General features: G+C 45.9%; 2 protein-coding genes and 1 long non-coding RNA gene across 4 annotated transcripts in view; 1 reads left to right on the top strand and 2 right to left on the bottom strand.

Moving 5' to 3' along the window:
* Positions 1-39: 39 nt before the first annotated feature.
* Positions 40-14,580, top strand: tti1 (TELO2 interacting protein 1). Of its 2 annotated transcripts, none has more exons than XM_040192786.2 (14): positions 40-203; positions 715-1,481; positions 2,045-2,382; positions 2,468-2,732; positions 3,227-3,404; positions 4,505-4,797; positions 6,386-6,805; positions 7,708-7,867; positions 8,082-8,249; positions 8,416-8,567; positions 9,165-9,305; positions 9,652-9,856; positions 12,470-12,557; positions 13,228-14,580. In XM_040192786.2, the coding sequence occupies exons 2-14, from the start codon at positions 756-758 to the stop codon at positions 13,433-13,435; spliced, it is 3,342 nt and encodes a 1,113-aa protein (XP_040048720.2). In that variant the 5' UTR covers positions 40-203; positions 715-755; the 3' UTR covers positions 13,436-14,580. The 2 variants fall into 2 exon arrangements, with proteins under 2 accessions (XP_040048720.2, XP_040048721.2); XM_040192787.2 differs by having other exon boundaries at positions 58-203; positions 8,419-8,567.
* Positions 14,581-15,335: 755 nt separating this feature from the next.
* The window catches only part of vstm2la (V-set and transmembrane domain containing 2 like a), a 28,263-nt gene continuing 19,723 nt past the window's right edge, over positions 15,336-23,875 (bottom strand). Inside the window, exons 2-4 of the mRNA XM_040192792.2 lie at positions 23,124-23,293; positions 22,875-22,919; positions 15,336-17,592 (exon numbers count right to left, since the gene is read on the bottom strand). Of these exons, the coding sequence (XP_040048726.2) occupies positions 17,122-17,592; positions 22,875-22,919; positions 23,124-23,293 (686 nt within the window). The 3' untranslated portion in view covers positions 15,336-17,121. The remainder of the gene's footprint in view (positions 17,593-22,874; positions 22,920-23,123; positions 23,294-23,875) is intronic.
* LOC120829039 (uncharacterized) lies at positions 19,821-22,470 on the bottom strand. The gene is made up of 3 exons (XR_013451605.1): positions 20,696-22,470; positions 20,261-20,611; positions 19,821-20,169 (listed from the first exon to the last, which is right to left on the bottom strand). It is a non-coding gene; the product is annotated as an uncharacterized LOC120829039 (long non-coding RNA).

Below are 23,875 nucleotides of genomic sequence, written 5' to 3'. Positions count from 1 at the left end.
TTTGAAGATAAATCTCCGTACCCGGAAGTCTTTCTTTGCTTTCCGTCGCACATGTGCCTTGGACGCAGAATCATGACGTCACGCCTCGATGGCGTTCAGCAGCTTCATGTGTGTCTGATGTTATGTTTTTCCATTTCAAATGAAACCTCTTCTATGGATTATTGCCTCGCGCAGCTGGTCCACCTAATACTCCCAATGTGAAGGTAGGCTAGCAGCTTTAGCCGCATGGTCAATGTTGTCAGATAACTAACTTAACTTAGACTAACTTATCGTTTACATCGAAGGTGTAACTTCAACGGTAGATGTTCTGCTGCTTCTGCCTCGACGTAATGTCCTATGTGTGTAGATCTTATTTTAAATAAAGTTTCAACGTTGTCACGGTGGGCACTTAGCATTGTACATACAGTTAGCTCAATACAGACTTAACGTGAGCTCCAGAATGTACGTAAGTCTCAGGCAACATGTAACACCATCAATGCTGACTATACAGTATCATGGACTTCTTTAGCATGTAGAAGCATCAGGGTTGAGGTAATGCTAGTGGTTACTACGATGACCGCAGAGAGAGTTTGATATAAATCAGTTTATTTTCCTACACAATAAAGTTTTTAGTATACCTGCCAAGAAGCAGTTTATTTTCAGTGATGGCATTAACAAAATATGATACCATTGACCAGAAAATTCCTCCTGATACTCAATTCTCTCACCTCCCAGTCCTTCTTCAGCATCTCCTCAACAAAGAGGCCCCTGCTGTCATGCCTCCGGTCATGGCTCAGATCAATGATCCCAAGATCGCCTTTGCCTACCTGCGCCCGGCCTGCGTCCTCCTCACCCGAGCGCCCACTGTGACCAACGTGGAGACACTGAGCGGCCAGCTAAAAGAAGTCAACGATGCCACCTTGCAGCAGCTGCAGGAGTACGTCCTCTTCCCTCTTCGCTTTGTCCTCAAAGTCCCCGGGCCCAAGGACGAAAAGCTGGTGCAGTCCGTGGCGGAGGCCGTGAGCCACGTCCTCGAGAACACTTGTGTCCAGAGCTGGGAGACCCTCCGCGAGCTCCTCTCGGAGCTTTGCCTCTGCCTGTGCTCGCCAACGGATCCCGGGAAACCCGCAGACACGTCGGAAGAGCTTAAGTCGTCAGTGCTGAGGTGCCTGGACGCGCTGCTTCACGCCGCTTACGGTGATATAGTCTTCAAACTCTTCGAACCGGTCATGCTGCCGGGACTCGGCGCTGCCATATCGTTGCTGCTGGCCTTAGCGGAGAAGGAGAAATGCCGAGACGTGCAGGCAGCGGCGTTGAAGTGCCTCCAGTCGTTGACTCTGCAGTGTGACTGCACTCAGGAGCATGTGGTCCCATCCACGGAGGAGAGATGCGCGATGGGCAGAACCTTGGCTTCATTCTTACCTGGGATCACTGTGGCCGTGGCCAGGATCATTACCGGAGATCTGAGACAAGGACACGCAGTCACAATCAGGGCCATCAAGGTAACGCACCTCTGTGTTGATCCATAATCCCTCTTGTGACGATGCAGGTTAATTGTGTCACTGTTGACCTCGGTCAGGTACCTCTGCAAGGTATTTTTACTGCAAAACAATTTACTTTCAATTCCTTCCTTCCAAAATGAATCTAAAACTATTTATTGATTGCTTTAGGTTTTAGATGAACTCTCCGTTAATATTTAGTTGACCTTCAAACTTTATATTATAAATATTCACTATATTATATAATCCGTTACTGAAAAGAGAGTGTCTCTAGATAGTCTATATGTGGTTCCAGAGGCATTTCAATGCTGACATATAATATCATCTAAGGGCCAAAATACAGTATTCATGTTATAAAGTTAGATTTTTTTGCCTCACTCGACCTTAACATAATGAAAACTGTCATGTCATCAAATTACTGCTAGGACACAGAAAATGACAAAAACAAATATATTGTTAAATGGGAAGTCATTTCTTTGGATTTGCTGACTAATTGATGGTTAACTAAACACGTATAAAAGAGCGCAAAGTGAACTGTAGATTGTATCACTTTTGTTGTCATTCAGGTCATGTCTAGGACTGTGGGGCTCGTCATGGAAGATGCCCAGATTCGGGCCGGCGAGCCCAGCGAAACTCCCTCAGCAGACTTGGGGCGAATCGCTCAGCTGATGGTCCTCCGGACGCCGGCCTGGGTGAAGAGCACGGCAGGGAAACTGTCCGTGCTCCTGAGGAAGATCATCTCCTGCACCTCGTCCCACCTGCACTGGAGGGTCCGACTAGAGATGGTGGAGCTGGATAACCACTTGCTGGCCAGGTGTAGCCAGTCACTGGGAGAGTGTGTGGGGCCGCTACTGGAAGCACTGGTGGGAGCAGTCAACGACGAGGAGCCCAGAGTCAGGAAAAGGTTTGATTTGACAACGCTAAGTAACCAAACTACTTAAACAAGATGGTCAATGAAAGTCCTCTCCTGTCCCGTCCTTGTCCTCCAGATGCGAAGGTGTCCTCTGCGAGGTGTCACAGAGGAATCAGAGCGGCGTCGCCGGCAGCAGTGCTCAGACCTTCACAGACGTGCTTTCAGAGAATCTCCACTCCTTGGCCACCTCTCTGCCCAGACTGATGAGGACATCCGATGACCAGAAGAAGCTCTTTGTCCTCAACGTGTTCCTGGGTTATTTGAAAGTCCTGGGACCGACCGTCTCCGTGGTGCTGAACTCTGCTGCGCACCTCGAGAGGATTTCCAAAGCCCTGATGCAGGTAATCTGTCAGCTGATTAAGCGTTGCTTCATTATTGTCGTTTAAAGGGACATAAGCTCGGGTGCGTGACTGTATTTGGGTTGTCTACTGCAACATGTGTGCATGCAAAAAGAAATGGTCCCCGTGCTGCTGCTTCGTTTCAAAACTTTCTTCTGTATGCCGCCGGTTTAGTATTGCAAATACATTTACAATACTATTACAAAGGTATATTTTATACATGGTATGTGTCGCATACAAGGTGAGGCACATCATTTGTTTAGCACCTTTCTACATCAGGCCATTCAAAGTGATTCACATGAAACCATGAGAACATCAGGCAAACGTGAAAAGAATAACGTAATAACAGACATTAAAACAACAAACAGGAATACAAGTTGCAGTGCAGTTTTATTTAAAGGCAGCAAATGTCAAAGAGGACTAGACTCATGTCATACATTTCTTTTGGTTTGGTACTTGCATTATTACCCCTCTGGCCTCCTTGTATGCCTTTGCAGGTGCTTGAGCTGGATGTGATGGATGTCCACATTGTGGAGGAAAGAAGTTACGCTGTTGCCATAGAGACGAGCCCAGGATCTCAGGATTCTTATGCTGCTCACATACAGAGGAAGCATTTTCTCTACTTCACAGATGAGAAGATCTTCTCTGCGCTTATGGAGATCTGTCGAACATTAGGTACGAGTGCGTTTCCCCATGGACCTGAGGTAGATGATGTTCAGCACATTCCTTATCCCTCAGCAAATATAACGCTATTTAATGGAAAAGGGTTATGAAGAACTGAACAGACTAATGCTCAGCTCACTGATACTGACCCATAATCTAACAAGCAAGGAGCCTGTCTGTCTGTTCTCCCCGTATGTCAGTAACCGCTAATCCCAATCCGCTCCACCCAGGTGTATTGCTGCTAGTGCTGAGAAATTCTTAATCCATATTTGTCGATCCATTACTCGGTTTAATCAACAGGTCTGGAGATTTTAAGAAATATCCACACAAAAGCATGACTTTAAAATTGTGTGTTTTCAGAGAAGTTCTTGTTAGTTTTTTCAGAAATAAGTTAACCAGCATAAAAAACGACTATTGGACTGGAGAAAGTTGAAGTTGGAAGTCGTTTAATTTTAGTGCAATTTGTATATGCTTCATGTTTAAAATGGCACAAAGCACTTTCTGTTCTGTGCAGAACCTCTGTTTATATTTTTAAATACTAACTTGAAACTGCACTGCTAGCAAAATACCTCTTCTAATTAGATGAGTACTTTGAAGCTTTGGTGGTTATTTCCACCAGTAATTTTCCATTTGTGAATCCCTTCTCGTATTTAATCACTTTTTCTGACTGTGACTAATCCCACCGTGTGTTCTTTCAGGGACATATTTAGTGGTTTTGGGTGCCAGGGAAACATAGTCTGGCTTTACCATTCACCCTTTGTCAAGCTGGTATAGTTGCGACTGGCAGTGATTACTTTAAACTATTAATAATTCAAACTAACCATTAATAGTAACTGTTAAGAGTGCCAAGTGCCTGCATTGTAATGTTTGAAGTGAAAGAGACGTCATTTCTGTCAAGGTGGAGCATTTTATTCTAATAAGATGCTGAAGTTTAATGAATAATAATGCATCATATTTCAATGTTTTAGAATAGAAGTACTTTATTGATCCCCGAGGGAAAATTCAAGAAGTTTTGAATCTGCAATGCAGCCACTTGGTTTACATTTATTATGCAAACAGCTCTCCTTCAAATATCACAAATATAACAAGTAGCTTTTCCTGTCAATATTCAGGCTACTACGGCAACATTTACCTGCTGACGGATCACTTCCTGGATCTGTACCAACAGTCCTCCGCATACAGGAGGCAGGCGGCCATGGCGCTCAATGAGATTGTCCGGGGAGCAGCGGGCATCGCCGTGGCAACAGCGGGTCACGGTCTTGGGAGTCCAGTTCGGGGACACTCTGCCAGCCGGGAGGACCTTAAAGTGGCGGTGGTGTCTGTCATGGAGGAATACACCAGTCTGCACAACTGGCACTTGATAACCGTCAGCGAGGAGACGGAGAGAGACCGACAGGACCAGCAGGTGAGGAGGCCCACAGTTGCCCACGCGGCCCTAGTTGTTGTTGAATATTTTTATAGGGACGATTAAGCTGGCGTTGGGAGTCACTTTGTTGTTTCGTATCACCAGCTTCCATTGAAGATGGCTGGTTGCTTTGTTGCTTCTGAGGTGAATGAGGCATAAATCAGGAAAGGGTTAGTTAGTTGTTATGCAAATGAAATGATCATAACTGACGTGATGATGTATATAATAAGTGACGAGTGACAATTTTAGCTTCTGTAACTGGTTGCAAAAAGTAATCGAGTAAAATATAACTTTGAGGGACCAGCTAGCCTCACCAGTGAATGAATTTGTGGATTATAAAAGCTAATCTGCAAACCTTCCCTTTCACCCGTCCCTCCTCCCGCTGGTGCATCAAACAACAGCTAAAGGAAAGCGTGAGTGCAGAGCCAAAGGTCCTCTAGCTCACGGATTCAAGGGACAGCTCGAAGCTTTCGAGGCCAACAGGGCCTGAAAACATTGTTAGCGTTATGTTCTCATACAGATAAACGTTCAGTTTCTCTTTGTCAGCTGAAATGTTTGCCCAGAGGCCCCCCCACCCAAGGAAAAGGAATCTAAGCACAGAAATAAACACTTGTCAGAGGGAAGGTTTGTCCACTGCAGAGGGAGACTCCTCCCTCAAGTCCTGCTGGTTACATTAAATAAGCATTATAGTGGATACATGAACGCAGTGAGCAGGTTACAGATGGCTGATGCTAGTTACAATCATTGTGTACAGGAAAGCCAAACAATATAGTAGTACAATGTACTTGGAATACAGTTTTGTTGTAAAATGAAAGTTAACAACTAGAAAGTTAAAGTTGACACACATATTACATTTACATTACAGGTCATTTAGCAGACGCTTTTATCCAAAGCGACTCACATTACATTTTTTTAACCCATGGCTTTTTGCAGTTTTGCCCAGGGAGCAATTAGGGGTCAGGTGTCTTGCTCAGGGACACTTTGACATGGGACATGGAGCAGCCGGGAATCGAACTGCCAACCTAGAGGTTGCCGGCGGTTAGGTTAGGTTGGATGCACCCTCTCTACTCCATGTGCCACCATCACGCCAAGCCGACTCAGAGGTTTTCATCTTCGGAGCAGGATCATAAAGTTGTCTAAAGTGGAAGATAAACATGCTAAAACGGGGGGGCACGGGGGGGGGGCATAAAGTGCCGGGAGTCGACCTCGGATGTGGACAATCATCTTTGGCACCACAAGGTTATAAACATCGACGAACAAGCGTTCTCACTATCAGATGACCCAGAACACCTCGTGCCTCTATGTCGTAACAGTTCTCCTGCTGTTTTTATTTCTGTAGACTTTCCTTGTTTATTCCCATAATGCATTGGGTTTTCCATTGAAACTTAAATAACATTTTGAGTGCATTTCCTTCACCATAAAACACGTGCTCCTGTCAGTGTGTGGTGTCTTGAGGCACTTTACCATTGAATCTGTGTTTCGGTGGACTTTAATCAGCAAAGATTCATCATTATCTCTTCTATGGACCTTTTGTCAATAGCTCAGGAAAACTATTTGAGGCATGATGGTGACATTTGTCTTTCTGTAGCTACTCAGCCCTTTGGGACTCCTCTCCATATCCAACAATAATGTCGCCACAAACACCAAGGCGAACTCTCTCCAAGTGATTCCTTCTTCATCCGGCGCTCCACCTTCCTCGTCGTCAACCTCCACAATTCACCAGCTCAACAGCAACATCTGGCAGCTGTGCATCCAACTCGAGGGCGTCGCCCACTTTGCTCAGGCACTGGGACCCGACTTTCGGCCCCTTTTGATGACATCACTGTATCCCGTGCTGGAGAAAGCCGGGGAGGAGACGCTGCTGGTCAGCCAGGCAGCGCTGGGCTGCATGCGGCACGTCAGTGAGGCCTGTGGCTACGACTCCCTGAAGGAGCTGATCAACGACAACTCCGACTACCTGCTCAACGACGTATCGCTCAACCTGCAGAGGCTCGGCCAGCACCCACAGGTAACGTAACCACAGCTTGCTTCCTCGTTAGGAGGAGAGACAGACCTCGTAAGGTCATTTAACGAAAAAAAAGAAAATGCACAAAAATCTAGTGGATTTTATAGTTTAGTCCAAATACATTGTGATGTTACATGAGTGGATATAGTTGCATGAAAATAAGTATGGCAGCAACTAACAATTATTGATGATCCATCTATTTGCTCGTGTTGTTGACCCAACTGGCCCATTTTAAGTAAGAATGTAATAAAATAAGGAAAATAAGCTGCCATAGGTTGGAGAAGGAGACATCTAGTTAAGTCCAATTTACAAAACGGTAACAGTATTTAGGATTTAGGATAACATCTAATCCACATCAGAATACTTCGGCCATCTGATTTTTATATGACTTTATTGTCATTTCTGCTCGGTTCATACAATTAAATCTTCCCAGTTTCAAGATTCTAGTTGAATTCCTAAACTATTGGGTCTTGAGTACTAATTATGTAATTACGCAGCCTTTACTACATTTCATTTGTCACACAGTAACAGCATAGTAACTTAAGAATAATCATAAATGCTCCGTTTGATTCATTGGTTTCAAATAAACGGCAACAAATTTCAGGTTTGGTACCTGATATTATTCACATGACACATCAATCATTCGTAATATCTAATCTGAATGTTTTTCCTTTTTTTGTTTTATATCTGAATCTACTAATCATCTGTTGTCAGAGCCCCTCTTCCTCTGTTTCAGGACACATATCTTTAATATTTTCAGTCATTGGGGTTAAAGTTGGTGTTGAGTTTTGTCAGGTCGAGTCTACAGTCATTAATGACATCGATGTTTGGAGGCTTTTGGCCCAGGTGGACACTGCGAGCGGCACCAAGCATGTGGTTCCTCATGTTCACGTGTCGTTGGCCAGGCTCCGCGGGTGTTGACAGTGATGCTGACGCACTCGGACTGCAGCCTGCTGCCTCTGGTCGGGGACGTCGTTCAGGATGTGCTGACGGCTCTGGATCTCAGCTACGCGCACACGGCCGCGCTCTTCTGCTCGGTGCTGCACGCGCTCATGAAGGCCCTCGGTGAGCCCTCAACAGTGACCTTCTCTCTTTACCACCATGTGGTGTGGGCTAAAAGGATGAATTCTCATGGCCCGCACCGTACTGGGCCTCACTGTATTTGAGAATTCCACTCAATGATAGTGGAAACATTACTATTAAAAAGGGAAATGGATATCGCATGCAGGCGCTTTGCGTTGCTGACCCAGCCTGCTCTTGCTGCTCTTCTTCCTCTTAGCGAGGTGGTTCCCCTCTAGTCGTGCAAAGACCCGTGAATCTGCCGGATCCAAACACACCTCCTCTCCCGAGGACGTCCTCGACATCCGCCACTACCTGCTGGATCTCCGTAAGCAGAAGGAGCTGGCAGAGGGCGTTGGAATAGAGGAGGACGACGGCGAAGACCTCGGTAAGACAGCGCTGTGTCTGTACGGGGACGCAACCGTGATATTTGCTTGTAGTGTAGGATTCATATTGTTGTAGAGGAACTGTTGTACAGTAGCATGAGTAACAATGACGTGTGAATGATGAAAGCCAAAAGCAGTGGGTGGATCTGACCGTCACTGTCTCTCCAGAAGTCCCTCCTCCCACCCAGTGTGAGGATGTTGATGATATCGGTGGTCCTGACGTGAAAGTAGAGCTGCCCGCCCACCTCAGCACCACCAAAGATGTCATGGAGCGCTGCGTTCACCTGCTGTCGGACCCGTGTCTCAGGCTGCGACTCAAGGTGCCGTCTCTGGGCAGAAGGGAACGTTGGTTTGAGGATAATAATCCTAATGGGGATTGTTCGTTTATTGTAATAAGTGCTTAGCGACTGTAGAAAGGAATGAGTTATAAAAGTATGATATTTGGTAATAACACCTCATGCTAAAGCTGGCTGAAAACCACTTCAACTTCATTATGAATTATTACAAGTTGTTCTTTGGTACTCATCCATAGTCATTGTGTCACACACTTGACACCGTGGGTATAAAAGGAGGAATGAGACGGGAACAAAGCAATGTGTTGTTTTCAGCCACCTGACAGAACCTTAAAGAAATCAATATCCGTTTATGTGAGCGCTATATTTAGAACATCTTCACCACTTTGCTCGGCGTCGGACCGCCTTGCTACAGAGAACTGAACAGAATTTTTTTTATTTATTGATTTAGTTTAGGTGGCTAGAATGCTTATTGATGTTGTGAAGTCACGGACCCAAGACAGTAAAAAGGGGGAAATACATCTTCTGCATCAGTGATAATCAGTGAAAATAATCCGAAATTAGATTAAATCCACCGCCCGGGTTCAGCTGAAGCAGTTTGCAGTTTGCATTGTCTGTCCTCAGGCGCTGGACGTGCTGGAGCTGTGCGTGTGTGTTCTGAGTGAGCGGGAAGACGAGCTGCTGCCTCTGGCCCATCGCTGCTGGCCCGCCCTCCTCCAGAGACTCACCGCCGATGACCCCCTAGCTGTCCTCCGGGCCTTCAGGGTACGTCACACAAGTCACTCGGTCTATTCACTCAGTTGTCGTACTAAGCGGTAAAATCGGCTTCCCCTGAAAACTGTTGATTTGCTAGTTGATGCAGTTTGAACATATAACAAACCTGACAGAAAAGTCACTGATTTTTCATCCTTGAACTGTTTTTTTTCAAACTATTTAAAAAGAAATCCCTCTAGCTTTCTCCTCAGGCTTGCTTGTGTCCCCTGAGTCTCCTGTCACAGCGGATTTGTCCGCTTGTCCTCATTTGGACAAGTGTTGTATCTTTTATCTGAGATATTCCCCGATGAAGTGACAGAACCTGACGGAACCGCTGCGTACTCACTCTGTCCGCCAGGTGCTGTGCACGCTGGGTGAAACGTGCGGAGACTTCCTGAGGAGGAGGGTGTCCAAAGAGGTTCTGCCCAAGCTGAGCTCCTCTCTGGTGCGGCAGGCTCCGATCAGCGCCAAGGCCGGTCCCGTCTACACGCACACGCTGGCCTACAAGCTGCAGCTGGCGGTGCTGCGGGGGCTCGGCTCGCTGTGCCTCAGGCTCAATCTGGGTGAGACACAAGACACACAAGCGGCACGGTGCAACATGAAGCAGGAACATCCTTTACGTGCAATATTACAAATCATGTAATGACGTTATGTTCATGCTGTGTCGCATACATTGAGCATCTGATCACAATGAGTCCAGCCGTTACCCACAAACAGCCAGCCAGTACTCTGCATGGAGTCGGGTTCATGCAAATCTCCCTCTAACGGCAGCATTATAATGAATTATTATCCAGTAGTTTTTTGTTTTCCAAGATTGAGGAAGAGGAGGATTAATGCTATTTTGGTGTTTGTGCATCAAGTACATAAGTACGTAAGTACGTGTCAGAATATTGTTGGTCTGTTCAGAGTAACTCTGCCTACCGACGTGCTGTTTGGTTTACAGCAGTAAATAAACGTGTCGGTTACACCCATTCATGGACACACAGATGTACGGATGGCAATTTAATAATTTAATATTATTTTGACAAACTGCACTTGGTTGTGTTGGTCTCTGCACGGACTAATTTGACCAATTCTGGCCAATTATTCATTACTTTCCCCAAATAGTAATTACAGTTTATTATTTTGAATTGTAGCCTTAATTCCGATGCTTTATTTTGTAATGGGTCTACTGAAATCATCCATCCTCCCAATATGCCCACCTCATTTCCTGTGGGTGCTGCTGTCTCTTACCACCAGGTGGCAGTCTTGTACAGCAGTGCAAACCAGGCAGGACTTTATGCATCTCAATTTTCCTGCTGTGTCTTACTATGAACTAAAAACACAATCCAGTGTTAGATTGTGAAAAAATGGACCTTCCTCGACACGAGTTCTGAAATGTTCTTTTTTGGTGTTTGTCCCTCTTGGATTTGGAAACCATGCTCGCTGTGTTTTGATATTTTTCAGTCCATCTATTGTTTTATTAACCCTCCTTTGTCAGTAAGCAAGTGCAGCTTACGTCCCACGCCGTGTCCACTCGCACAGTGAATCACAGCGGTGAAACTCAGAAGGCCTTCGGGCCGTGGCACTGCTCGAATTCAACCCTTTTTCATGACGCCTTTGAACATATAGACCACAACCAGCAAAGCCGAACGCCTGCTGCAGAATCCTCAGTCGGCGTCTAGATACACAACCAAGCAAAGCGGCGTTGAACCTGCACGACCATCAAAAAAATTCTCATCAATTTGTTTACACTATTTTGTATATCTTGAATATCCTACCAGAAGATGCTCTCTCAAGGGTGTTTGTATGAATATGAGCTAGTTGTCTAATTTTCATTAACCCCCATTAAGCATTAAGCAGGTTGCTCCAATGTTCTGACACTGCTGAAGCCTCAAACGCTGCACTTATTGTGAAACCAAAAGTGTCCGAATGCACTGCGGGACTCTTTGCATCTGTGTTTTGGTCTGGTACTTCCCAACGGCAGTGAGAATGCCTGAAGTGGTTGATGCAAGAATATAATTTTTCTTCTCAGTTTATCCAAGCTTTGTTTCCGCCGTGCTGGGATGGTGTCGCGGCCGAGGCTCCGGCGGTAGAGCAGCCTCTGCCATCCAGCCGTGTCCAACCTTGGTGTAGGAGACGGTTTATAGCTTCACAATTTTCCCTCTGGGTTTAATAAGCGCGTCCTGTGCCTATCCGTGCACCGGCTCCTCTTTACCTGACACGAGGATTCCACTTGTGTTGAGCTGGAAAGTCTTTAAGGGATATTGAGTTTTCTTCTACTGTGGCGACTACGTGTGGTGGTTTTGGCAGATGGATCAGTGAATGACCACCGCAACGTTATCTCACCTCAAATGTTTAAGTTCCACACGCCTGGAATGTATTTAAGTTAAAAGAAGAACGTGGGTTTCATTTTTTTTCCTATTTTTTCCTCTGGCACTCCTTAATATCAGAAAGGGGGGAGAGGTTTGGAGTCAGAGGAGAGAACCAGTCAGCGGCTGCAGCAGCCTGTACTCATGTGAATACCGATCGTGGCTGCAGCTTACCTCTGGGACGCCTGCAGCAAGCCAATTACACAGCCTCAGTCACGGGGGGGGGGCAGAAACACAGATTGACTGAAGCAAATAATGCTTTCCAGCCTCAGCTCCAATTCTACCCTGTGATTCATTTACCACACAATCACAATCTCACTTCCTCCTTTGGTATTTCTCACTTTTCTGCCCCCCCTGATTCCAGCGAAGATGAAAGGCTACGAGGGCAGCACCACAAATGAGAGGAAGAGAGGCGATGAAAGCGGCCGCTGAATAATCACATTTAACTCTGAAATCTGTACCGCCGCTCTTTATTGTCAAGGCACAGCGAGCGGGCTCCAGCCGAGTGTTTGAACCGTAGGGGCGGAGGAGGAGGAGGAGGGAGAGAGACGTGGAGCAGGAGCTGGCCATGAAAGGGATAGATAAAGAGAGGGCGAGAGAGGGTGGGGTGCAGAGGAAAGGGTAGTCATCCTCACGCATGTTCACCCCTCAAAGGGGGGGAGTGGATGTTTGAAATCCAGAGATTTAGACGAGGATCCCCCCCCCACACACACACCTCGCCTCATCCATGCCATCTATTGTTATTGTTTCCGTGCGTGCTTTGGGCTCTAGAGGACGATGAGGAAGCATGAGGTGCAGTGACGCTCCTGTGTTTGGGTTTCCTAGGTGACGCTGACCTGGATGCTGTCTGTGAGGCCTGCCTGCCCTACCTGAGCTGCAGACAGCCAATCAGACTGCAGGAAGCTGGCCGGAGGTGAGCCCTCATCCGAGTTCCTCCATCTAGTGTTGTACCTTATCGTTTTTAGGTCGATACATTTGTTTGGCTGCATTGATTTTCACATATAAAACTATCACGTCTCGTTGTAGACGAAGTGGACATTATATAAGGTAGTCGATATTATCTCCACCTCCATCGGTCGAGCTTCAGAGCTCAAACACCGCCTACCTGTTAAAGGTGCCATGTAGAGAAACACCAGGTGTGGCATTTCTTACCGAAAGATAATGTGTGGGTCTTTGAGGCTGATGGATCCCACCTTTAGTGAGTGTGCACGTGGTCTGAGAAGTTACGAAATGTTCGTCGACACGACTTGTTTTGTCGTCACTAAATATTCTGATGATCGACTAAGCGATTAGCCAGTTTATGCTTTTGGCCGACTTAAGATGGCGATGAGTTTCTTTAACATGAGAGTGCGAGTGCAGGCACACGCCCGCACGACCCCACGTTGTGGAATGTTACGCTGAATGCACTTTAAAGGAACTCCGCATACTTAAGTGTCTATAAGCCCTGCAATGCCTTTAGAATGCATTCACCACATATATCAGTGTGGGGAAGGACACAAATAAATGTTTTTGGCTGGTTGGAATGGGCTGACCCATGCAGATAGATAATCGTCGTCCTCTGCGTCTGGCATTCCTCCCCACAGCGTTTTCCAGCACTTGATCCGGGTGGATCCCGATGCCTTCTGGTTCACTCTGAACGAGCTGCACTGCCCGTGCTCCTACGTCCCGCCCCACCCGGACCTGCGGCCTGTGCGGCTGAGCGGAATGGGCCGTCCGAGGGACGAGTACTCCGACAACGTGCTCCGGCTGCTGAGGGAGGAGTTTGGCTCGGTTGGCGAGGCAGCCAGCTAACGGGCTGGCGAGTGACGGGATCGAACTTGTGCCTTTACACGGGCGGCCTATCGAACCACTAAACTCAAACGAGGCAGTTCGCCGGAAGAAAAATCGGCCCGTTGTGCCCGAAGAGACGGCCATCAGACAGGGCCGCGATAACCTTCATGCTCTACACGGCTCGGATAAGCAGCGAGTTGCAAAAGGGAAATGTCAATGAAGCTGCCTGCTGGGGTAGAAACCAGGAACACTCACAGCGCAGGAGTTTTCCCATGAATATGTAGACGTATTCTGCGTGCAAATGTGATGCTTGCTGTTCTTTTTATTTCTGTATTTTGTCAAGAAATACCTTATTCCTACCTTGATGGTGTGAATTATTTAAACGGAGTCTCAGAGTAGTTCTGGGCTCTTTTATACAATTTAACTTGGTGACCTAGATAGGAACATTCCTATTTAAAATGTTATTTCTATAAACTAAAACGTGTCTCTAGCACGAAGGAAAAGCTGTGTCTGGCCAAAGTGAGGATCTTTTTTTATTTTTAAGGCCTTAACGGGGAGCTTCACCGGTTTTACTTTGAAGGCGGCTGGCAGCTCTTGGAGGACTCCTGAATATGGAATGGAAGCTGTACAAAGGCTTTTGGGGCTCCGGAGGGAACTCTTGATGTGAAGTCTGATGCCTACAAGCGATGTCACTGGAGCGAGTGGAGCTGAGGGTTGAAAACTACAAATTAAAACTGCAGTCAGGAGCTTTTCAGACGCCTGCTCCTCATCGTTACCTGACATCGCCGCGTCAGCCGCCACGAGCGGAACACCGAGTCTCTGACAAACGCTGATGCATCAGAGGCTGTAAAAACACGAGTTTATGGTCTCAATCTTTAGTTTCAAGTATTTTTCAATACAGCATGATAATTATTAAGTAAATGATGGTCCTATTTTGGGTAAACATGACTAATGCAGAGATCGCTTTTGGGCGGAGCTACTTTGTCATTTAAAGGTTTCTGCGCTTTGGGAGTTGTGTGTATTTTTGTCTTGCAACGGTTTTTCAGGTAATGAAAGTTATATTGGTCACATAGAAATGTCGTTTAAGTAAAGGATGGTGCAGACTTAAGTACGTAGTTCACCTGGGCGAGTTCCTAATATTAAAGCATGAGGCTGGTAATATTCTAACCCCACATAACCTATTCATTCACACATGGGACCGGACTTTTAAATAAGACCAGTTGCCTCCAACGGGGTCGGAAAGTCAGAACGCTTTGAGAGACGGATTAATGCGCCGCTGCTTGTGGTTTATCCACAGAATTAAATCAAATAAATCCAGACTCGTACTTTAAGAATAGAACGCTGGTCTAGCTGGGAAAAGGATGGAGGAACTCTGCTCCATCAGGAGCTGCCCTGCCACCCACATCGCACACGCTCAGGCAGAACATCTGTCAGCCGGAAGGGAAGCGGGTGCACCGGATTTGTGTGAATTGAGCGCCACGTGACGGGGGTGCCGGCCGATCTGTCATTGTAGCCGTTATCAGTTGGAGCCCTCCGGGGTTCTGGGGATGTTTAAACGAAGGGAACAGGAAGCCCCCTCGCCGCTATCGCTTCACCTCACTGACGGGAGAAGCCCGCCATAATGAATGCGAGTCCTCCACACCGTGAACCCAGATCGCCACGTGTGTTGTGTTTAGCTGGGCCTCTTTATCTCACGCCGCGCTGCCGCTATTTATCCTGCTGCCAGTGCGGACAATAGAGCCATTACTCCTCAGCGGCAGCAACGCGCCGAATACGGTTTCCCCTTAATGCTCGAGGACACCGAGCAGGAGGCCAGAAGCTGAACACCCTCAGTAACCCGTTAGATATAAATGTATAAAAGTATAATGAAATCCAAGCCTGTGGATTCTGCCCCTCACGAAATCAATGCAAATAAGGCCACTGATTATTCCTATACAATTTTATTTCATTTGATAAAGCCATACACTTAGTGTGAGATTGAACGTTCTAGAAGAAATGTACATTACACCGCTGTTCCCCCTTTTCTTCTTTACAGTGATCGCTCGGCGTAACATCGTCTCAGTCCACAGGGACAGCCGGCTGTAGTTGGTGTGATGGATAACAGCGGGGCGGTGAAGCCCCCGCACGGCCTCCAGACACAGGCTGGACGGAGAGACAATTTCAGTGTTTCACTCACAACAGCTTCCTCTCGCTTCTCGCCCATCGCTGCTCGGGGCTTTTTTTCCCCTGAACGTTACCCCTCGTTCACCTGGTTCCATTTGATCCCCTCGGAGCGAGCGTCTGAACAGAGCGAGACCCTCATCCAGTTTCAACGTTGGCAGAAGATGGCCTCTCGTATCTTTTCAGAACCACAGTCGCAACCTGAACCAAAAGAATCCCACTTTCAAGCGGATAAAAACACTCACAGGACGGTTGCTTTGAGGAACACTGGTGAAGTACTAAGATACACGAGGGAAATCCCTTTGTGAGCAGCTAAGAAGAGAACATGTCATTCATCGGTCTGTACAGCACTTCTGGAGAGCAGTGAAGAAAGAGAAAACGGATTTTTGAATAGAGAGCTCTATTCAACAGGACTTCCAAAGTACAAATAAAGAAGAAAAAAAAATTTTAAAGGACCAAACAAATAACAAATTGTCTAACTAACACATTTTCTTTTGGTTGGTTGAAAACAATTTAGTAAAATTACTCAACATGCACTTTATTTCCTTTTATACAGTCATATATACAGAGTGGATTGAGGCTTTTCAAATGATTGATCACCGAGCCGGAGAATTGGGATGTGGGAAGTAAACCTGGGATGTGGGAATAAATCACTACTCTTCCCATAGATGTCTCGTCATAGAGCGAATTCAGAGACGCGCCATGCCGGGTTATTTCAGTGGCACCGATTTTTTTTTTTCATGGCTTTCAAACCAGATTGGGGGGAACATGGGACAGAGCCTGAACAGCACAAAGGAGCGAGGGGAGGGGGGCAAATATCATCTCTGCTCTTGCACTGCAGGTTCATAAGCTAGGAGCTGTGATGAAAATACAGCCTGTGATTTTGCCACTGTGTTTACTCCGACACAAATGAACTGAGGCCTTATCTGCCCTTGATGAGCGCTGCTGCGCTGGGACCTTGATGAGCGTCTGCTGAAGACAGCGTGTTGTCCTCCCCCCGGGAATAGAGATGGAGGGAAATTGCTGAATTTCGGGGCAAACACAGATTCTGCGACCGTATTTCCATGGAAGGATTACGAACTGGTTTGGTGTCATTCGCTGCACCCTCAGAAGAAAAGGAACCTTCTTGCACCGGGCACAGACCTAGTTACAAAACGTCTAATATACTTTTTTTCTGAGTGTGTATCAAACGAACGAGTAAGGCAGTGGGAGTATGAGCCTGAAAGCCGGGTGGTGTCATGTACAGTATCTAAAGTACAAGAGTGAAAGGGGGTAAATAGCAAGACAAGTCTTTTAATTATTATTTTTTTGTCCGCCGGGTGTCGCAAAGCGAAGCTTTGCTGACGGCGAGCAGTCCGACCCGGACGCACGCACAGCAAGAAACAGCTACATTCCCCCGGCACAGCTTACGGCGCCGCGCTCCGACCGGACACCTGGAGAGATTCTCCATTTGTGCAGTGTGGGAATAGTAGCTGTTCATGCTGTGCCACGCGTCGCCTTCTGCGGCCCTTGCGGACGCTGTCGCTCAGGTGGAAGGAGCCGGGCGTCTACGGCGCGCAGCTCGGCTCGTTGGTGCAGTCGTTGTGGCTGTGGTTACTGTCCGCGTCCCTCTTCCTCAGCTCCCGGCCCGCCTTTTGCTGCTGACCGCCGCCGCCGCCGTGGCTGTGGCCGTGGTGGGCCGGCGACGCCGGCCGCCTGGCGTGCTCCTGGTGGTGCCCGTGACTCTGGTGGTGGCCGTGGGCTTGCTCTTTTGTGCCGCCGCGAGACTCTGCGTCGTCCCCGCCGACGAACGCCACCCCTCCCTTGGTGTCGTCCAGGGCCTCAAAGTTGTCGTCGCGGTTGCCGTTGGCGACGGCGCCCTCCGGCACCACCTGCAGGTAGGCCCTGACGCGGTGGTGGCGGGTACTCGCGTCGTCGCTGAAGTCGATGACCCGGCACTCGTAGGTGCCTTCGTCGGATGGCTTTACCCGGGAGAGGCGGAGTTTATGGGAGATGTTGCTTCCTACAACCTTCACGACCTGGAAAAGGCAGAGGAAATAAGAGATATTAGCATGCGTGTCAATAACAGGATATTGGAAGTAATTAATAGTGACAATATCAGATAAAAGAAATCTCCATTTTGCAACAATAGCCACCACAAGCTACTGGGTCATATAAGAATAAATAAATAAATAAAGCTGTGCTGGAAAAACCTCACAGGAAAGATTCAGTATTATTTATTATTTTTCCCCCAGCAATAACTTTTAATAGTAGTCATATTCAAGAAATGTAAATGGGGGGGGGGGGGGGGGGGGGTATTAGGTATAGGTATTTTGCAAAATAGCAATGGAATAAAATCCTTAATTGGAAGGAGAAGTCATTCTGAAACGCTATTCAGAATTTGTAAGTATGCAGGTTTATTTCTTTAATGATGAGCATCCCATGATCCAACACCACTAACGCTGCCAAAGAGTGTGTAATGAGAGCGTGCAACGAAGCACTACGGGGAAATCAGTCGCACTCACACTAACCACTCATCAGCTCAATCGCTGCAAAGCAGATGATTCACACCCGCAGTGTCAACTGTTATAACAAGCATCGGCTCAACGCGTAAATGTTGTTAGGCTGTTTGTACCACATAAAATACAGTTACCACAAAAACAGAAAATTAATAATAGAAAATGTCACAGTATAGTTCATAAGTATGAATGCCCTACAGATACCATGCTAGGTATATTATTTCATTACAACGATGTACTACAATATGATAAAATAGTATGTAAAAATGTCGTGGCAGTATGATATACCAATGTAACTTGAAAAATACAGAATTGAGAATAGCATTGAAATAGCCACAGTACGGCGTGCTGAGATGAAGACCTAAAATTGTCAGTTCAACATATAAAAAAAGTACATGTAGTATGGCATGTTGAAATGAGGCAGTAGTAGTAGTTTTTTGTTTTGTTATGATATACCATGTCTATTTTATGACAAAATAAGTCAAATAATCCATTAATATATTGATATTGTTAACAACAAGCATGTCATCAAAACATCATGGAAAGTATCTCATTAAAAATAGTTTATGGCGGATGAAAAAAAAAAGTTGCAGTTGTATAAAAGCTTTACAGCTGCCTTTGATGGATTGCACGTGGCCATGGTTTGAAAGGACACTGAGTTTAGCATGTATTTAGACAGCGACTGTACTCAGATACAAACACCAGCACTAGTGCCTCAGTATACTGTATATACTGTATATACAGTATACTGAGGCAGCCTGGACGCTCATTGGCTGCAGCTTCACCCCTTCAAACACACACACTCTCACACACCGAGGTGCTGCTTAAACCAATTCTATTCGGGGCCTTGAGAGTACAAAGAGACTACATCGCCCAATAAAAGCTTTGCAAGTCGCATCACATCAGAGCTCTGCTGAGATGAGGAGAGTCTGGGGACATCGAGACGTGTGACGTACCCAGATATAAATAGGACTTTGTTTGTCCCCCACCTCCTCCCCCCTGGTGGATGCTCCAGCGCCGGTCCCTGCTCGCCTGTGTGACTGCATGTAAAAGCTAGATGATGTTTTGTGGCACCAGTCATCAGTGTGTGTCTGTACTATATGAATGTGGGCCAACACTCATTTTATAGAGAAAGCTCTTCATTGTTTCCCAGCTGTACGGCCTGCAGTGTTCGGGCTCCGCCCACACACACGCACACGCACGCACGCACAATCCACAGCTGGTGCTTTCATGATAGCGAATCAGCAGCATTTGGTCTCTTGGGAGGAGGAATGTGTGCGTTCCTTTCTGCACTACATACAGTGGAGAGAACATGCACTTGATACACTGCCGATTTTGCAGGTTTTCCCATTTACAAAGTCTCATTTTTATCACAGGTACTCAACTGTGACAGAATCTAAAACCAAAATACAGAAAACATGGATGATTTAAAAATATATATTTGGCAGTTTATTGCATGAGGAGTATTTGATCGACCTACCAACGCGTAACAATTCCGGCCCTCACAGACCGGTTCGTTTGTCTTTAGGAAGCCCTCCTGTTCTCCACTCATTACCTGCATTAACTGCGCCGGGCCCCGCCCATATTTGGACAAGCTTCTCATTTGGCAAAAAAAAAAATCGATCCACAGCAGATCCATTTCTTAAAAGTAACCCCAGAAATATAATTTAATATACATAAGAAATGCAACCATGACTGCGCCAAACAATAAGATGTGTACAGTTATACATAAGAAATGCACACATAACTTAATCAAAACATTTTAATAAAGATTTGTATATCTTCAAAAGTATACACCATTTGAATACATCTTCATGAGTGTTGAATATTAGCGGCACGCCTCCTGGAGCCCCTCCGGACTGCTGCCAGGTTGATAAAGATCTGGGAAACATGCAACTTTGTAAGTTTTAAGACTACCCAAGACCTCCGGGTGACTGAAGTGTCAGAAACAAAAAGACAGAAACTGAACCGGGTCCCCAGTCACTTCTTCTTGGCCGGTTGTATCTTTGTTTGTGGCGAGCTGTTCAACCATCGCCGTTAATTGTCGCAGCATCTGCTTCATATCCTCCAGCAAACCCAGCATCTGAACGTGAGCAGCTGTTAAAATTTGAATACGGTTAAAAAAAAATGAATTTGACAGCTGATTTTAAGACTGATTACACTTAATACATGAAATCATCATGCTCACCACAGCAGGCAACGGTGCCAGATCCACACCGCCGCTCTCGCCAAGTTGGCCTGTACTGGCTTGAAGACGGTGTTCCTCCTGCCTGTCGTCTACTGTTCAGTTGTGCGGGTGGAGGAGTGTGTGGAAGAGGGGCAAAGGTTGGAGGGGCAACCTGGAATGGTCTGACATCTGCGCAGACACTTCTCTCCACTGACATCTGCAACTCTGCTTTGTGGTGTCAGCTGATGGAGGAGGATGGAGGAGGACTGGTCACTTTTGACTAATTTGTTCAAGTCTCTTTTTGAAGATCTTGATGGACCCGCAGTCTTATGGTGGAGCTGGAGACCGGCCCTGTCTTTCTATTCATTTTATCTACACAAGACACACACAAAAAAAGAGGAGATAATTGTAGCTCTAGGCACAACTATAGCATTAACACGTTATATAATTACCTACCAAAAAGGTTGCTGTGAAAACGTTTCCCTACAAAAAGGCTTCTCACTTGAAATGCAGCGGATCCGTTTGTTGAAATCACAGTTTACGTGAAAGCAAAACACCCAGACAGGCCAACCAGCATCACCTGGGAGGTCATAAAATTGAGCCATTCTTCAAAAGAATAAGAAGGTAAATTACGACTAAAGCAGCACACAAAACAGAACTAAAATAAAATACACCGACACGCAGCACAGCGTGAATTAACTAATGTAAGAACAGCGACCGTAGCACGCACACAAGAAAGAAAACTGCATTTAAGACTAAAAAACAATTAGAGAAACAAAGTATTTATAGGCTGTAAATCTTTGTGCCAAGCTTTCTAACCTATTTAAGAAAAGAAAAAGAACTTACCAAATCAAACAAAGGCCTCGTGGTGGTTGCTCGTTGCGTTCAGGTCTCGTTCAAAGTTGCGTTGAGAAGGAGAGGCCCAGGTAATTACCCCACCCCCCTTTTAATCACCCCGTGGGTCCTAATGTAGGCTGTCTGTTAGCTGCCTGTCAGCTGCCTGCAGGGAAAAGGCGCGTTTGCTTGGCGGATGCAACTCGTGTCCGTAGCGGGTCCCCTGTTTGACGATGAGAGATCGGTGGGCGGGCGGATATATGGGGTCAGATCCGTCTCAATAATTGCAAATGCGCACAAAACAACTCACAAATGTATTCGATATACAAATGCACACAGAAGGATTTAGGATAACATTTTACGATTCATATTTGCGGATGGAACTACATTTATTTGCGGTGCTAACCTAAGCTAACGTTACGTTAGCTTTCTGCTGAACCGCGTTAATTCAATGGTCCCACGTAAGATATGATCCTTTATTCATGTTCTGAAATCTAATTAGACTTATGTGAAAATGCTGGATTCTTACAGAGGGGCACATGTTATTTCATATAAATAAAATATTTACGTAGATGACAATAATATTCTCTCATTAGTAGACACAAAGGTCATTATAATTTATTACATATTAGCGCTTCCTTGGGCTGAACCCAGAAAGAGGGACAACCAGGGGACGGTGGTGTCTACAAGGACAGGGAAGCTGGTCCAAGAAGGCGGTAACTCTCACGCGGATAAAAAAAACAAAACACTTTCAGCAGTGGCGTGGGGAACATTTTCAAGGAGGCCAAGTGAAACACAACCTCAAAGCTGTGTGTGTTTTACAGAAATTCATATGTTGCAATTTATATGTTGCTATTTCATGTAGTCGGGTGAACTTTTAGGCCCCGCATCATTTTACCTCACTCTCTCTCACACACACACACACACACACACACACACACACACACACACACACACACACACACACACACACACACACACACACACACACACACACACACACACACACACACACACACACACACACAATCAGAAGCCATTAAGTTTTACGTCCACGTCAAACACAACGCTCTACGTGTAGCCACTCGCTGCGGACGTAATTCTCCTCATTGAAAGTCTGAGAACCTTTCTTCCTCTCAGTACGGAGCTCTAGTTTTGGTGTTGGCCTGCCGTCAATTAAATTCATTCAATTAATTCAGAGTTGCTGCTGTAAAAGCAGTTTAGTCAAATGATTTTTTACTAAATACTCCAAATCTCCTCCCTTCATCATTGCGCTTAATACTTTCGCTAGCTTACCAACACAAATATTCCGTTGTTTCGTTCAATGACATTGATGACATACTGTGATTTGATTGGTGTGATGCCAACGACTCCGTGGCTTCCCTTGACGCTGTCCTGAGCAACCACAGGGGAGCAGCGTCGTCACAACAGCCTCACCTGATGGTTAATCATGCTTTTTTTTTTTTCAACAAGGGAGGCCAACTGGAAAATGTAGTTCCAGAATTTGTTTGGTTGCAGATTGTTGAGAATGTGTTCAGTGTTCAATTGTATTGAACAGTTTCAAAGTATTTTGAATGTCTTTTGCACTGCAGCAGTGTACCGTTTTCTTTTTTTAGTTTTATGCTGTTGTTGTACTTTACAGTAGGTATGCTGTAGAATACAGGAAATGTGTCTGGCTGTAAATTAACGGGGAAATTCGTTAAAGTGCTAATCACCAAGGCTTTGTGCATAATTGTATCACTTAATACCGATGCAAGCATGAGGGTGTTTTTCACCAGGGTGAGATGAGTTGTTTACTCACGCTTATCTTTGTAGCATCCTTAGGCGTCTCCTCCTCAGGAGCCACCTATAAAAAATATTGAAATCATTCTTTTTTACAGTTGCCAAGCAGTTCTACTATATGATACGTAACAGAGTAGCATATATAGTAACAACCAAGTGTCATGAACACATGAATCCATGAAGGTTACACTAGAACAAGGTACTTTAAGAATTGACGGATGATTCTCCGGCTGCTTGATCGAGAGTTCCTTTGAACGGATGAACCTACCTCATTGGTCGTCCAGGGTTGTCCGTCCGTCCAGTCCAGATGGTTCCTGATGTACCACCACTGGATCTCCAGTGAATACGAGGGCATCCCCGCCCCTCTGAAGGAGCACGCCATCTCCACGTCCTGACCCCTCTGTGCAGTCATATCGTGGGGCACCTCTGTGAACATGGCTGGACGGACAAAGAAGGGGACTAATTAATACACGGTGTCATTATGACATGCCATTTCGCTATACAACATATATGTTAATACTTCTGTTGTGTATAGGCTTCTTTTTACTGCTCTAACACACTCTTTAGTTTACTTTGAAAAGGCAGAGCAGGTATGAGTAGTGTAAGCCAGGTGGACAATATGCACAGGTCTTTCCTGCAGATGGTAATTACATGGATACGTTTACGCCCAACCAGTCCCAAACAATAAAATATAGAAAGGATGATGCCCAAGAGAATTGAGTCATTCCCTTTTATTCTTTCCATGCGAACCCCTTGTTTGACATAACTACAGGTCCATTTACTGGATTGTTCTGGGGCTTTTAAACTCATTTGACAGTCCTCCTTGTTGGTCTTGGCGGTAGAAAACCAGTAATCGTTCAGGGGGTTTCAAACGCGATCAAACAAACATGTTGAATGTGTTAAACAAATCGGTCATCGGACACATGGAGATGTGTTTTCCCTCTGGGGGAAATCCAGCAGTTTTATTCCAGCACATGATTTGAGTCAAATTAGATGTTCCTGAAGCAGATCTGGAATTCT

This window comes from Gasterosteus aculeatus, chromosome 2 (assembly GCF_964276395.1).
Source record: "Gasterosteus aculeatus chromosome 2, fGasAcu3.hap1.1, whole genome shotgun sequence".
Lineage (NCBI taxonomy): Eukaryota > Metazoa > Chordata > Actinopteri > Perciformes > Gasterosteidae > Gasterosteus > Gasterosteus aculeatus.
This window is presented reverse-complemented; position numbering and strand designations above follow the sequence as displayed.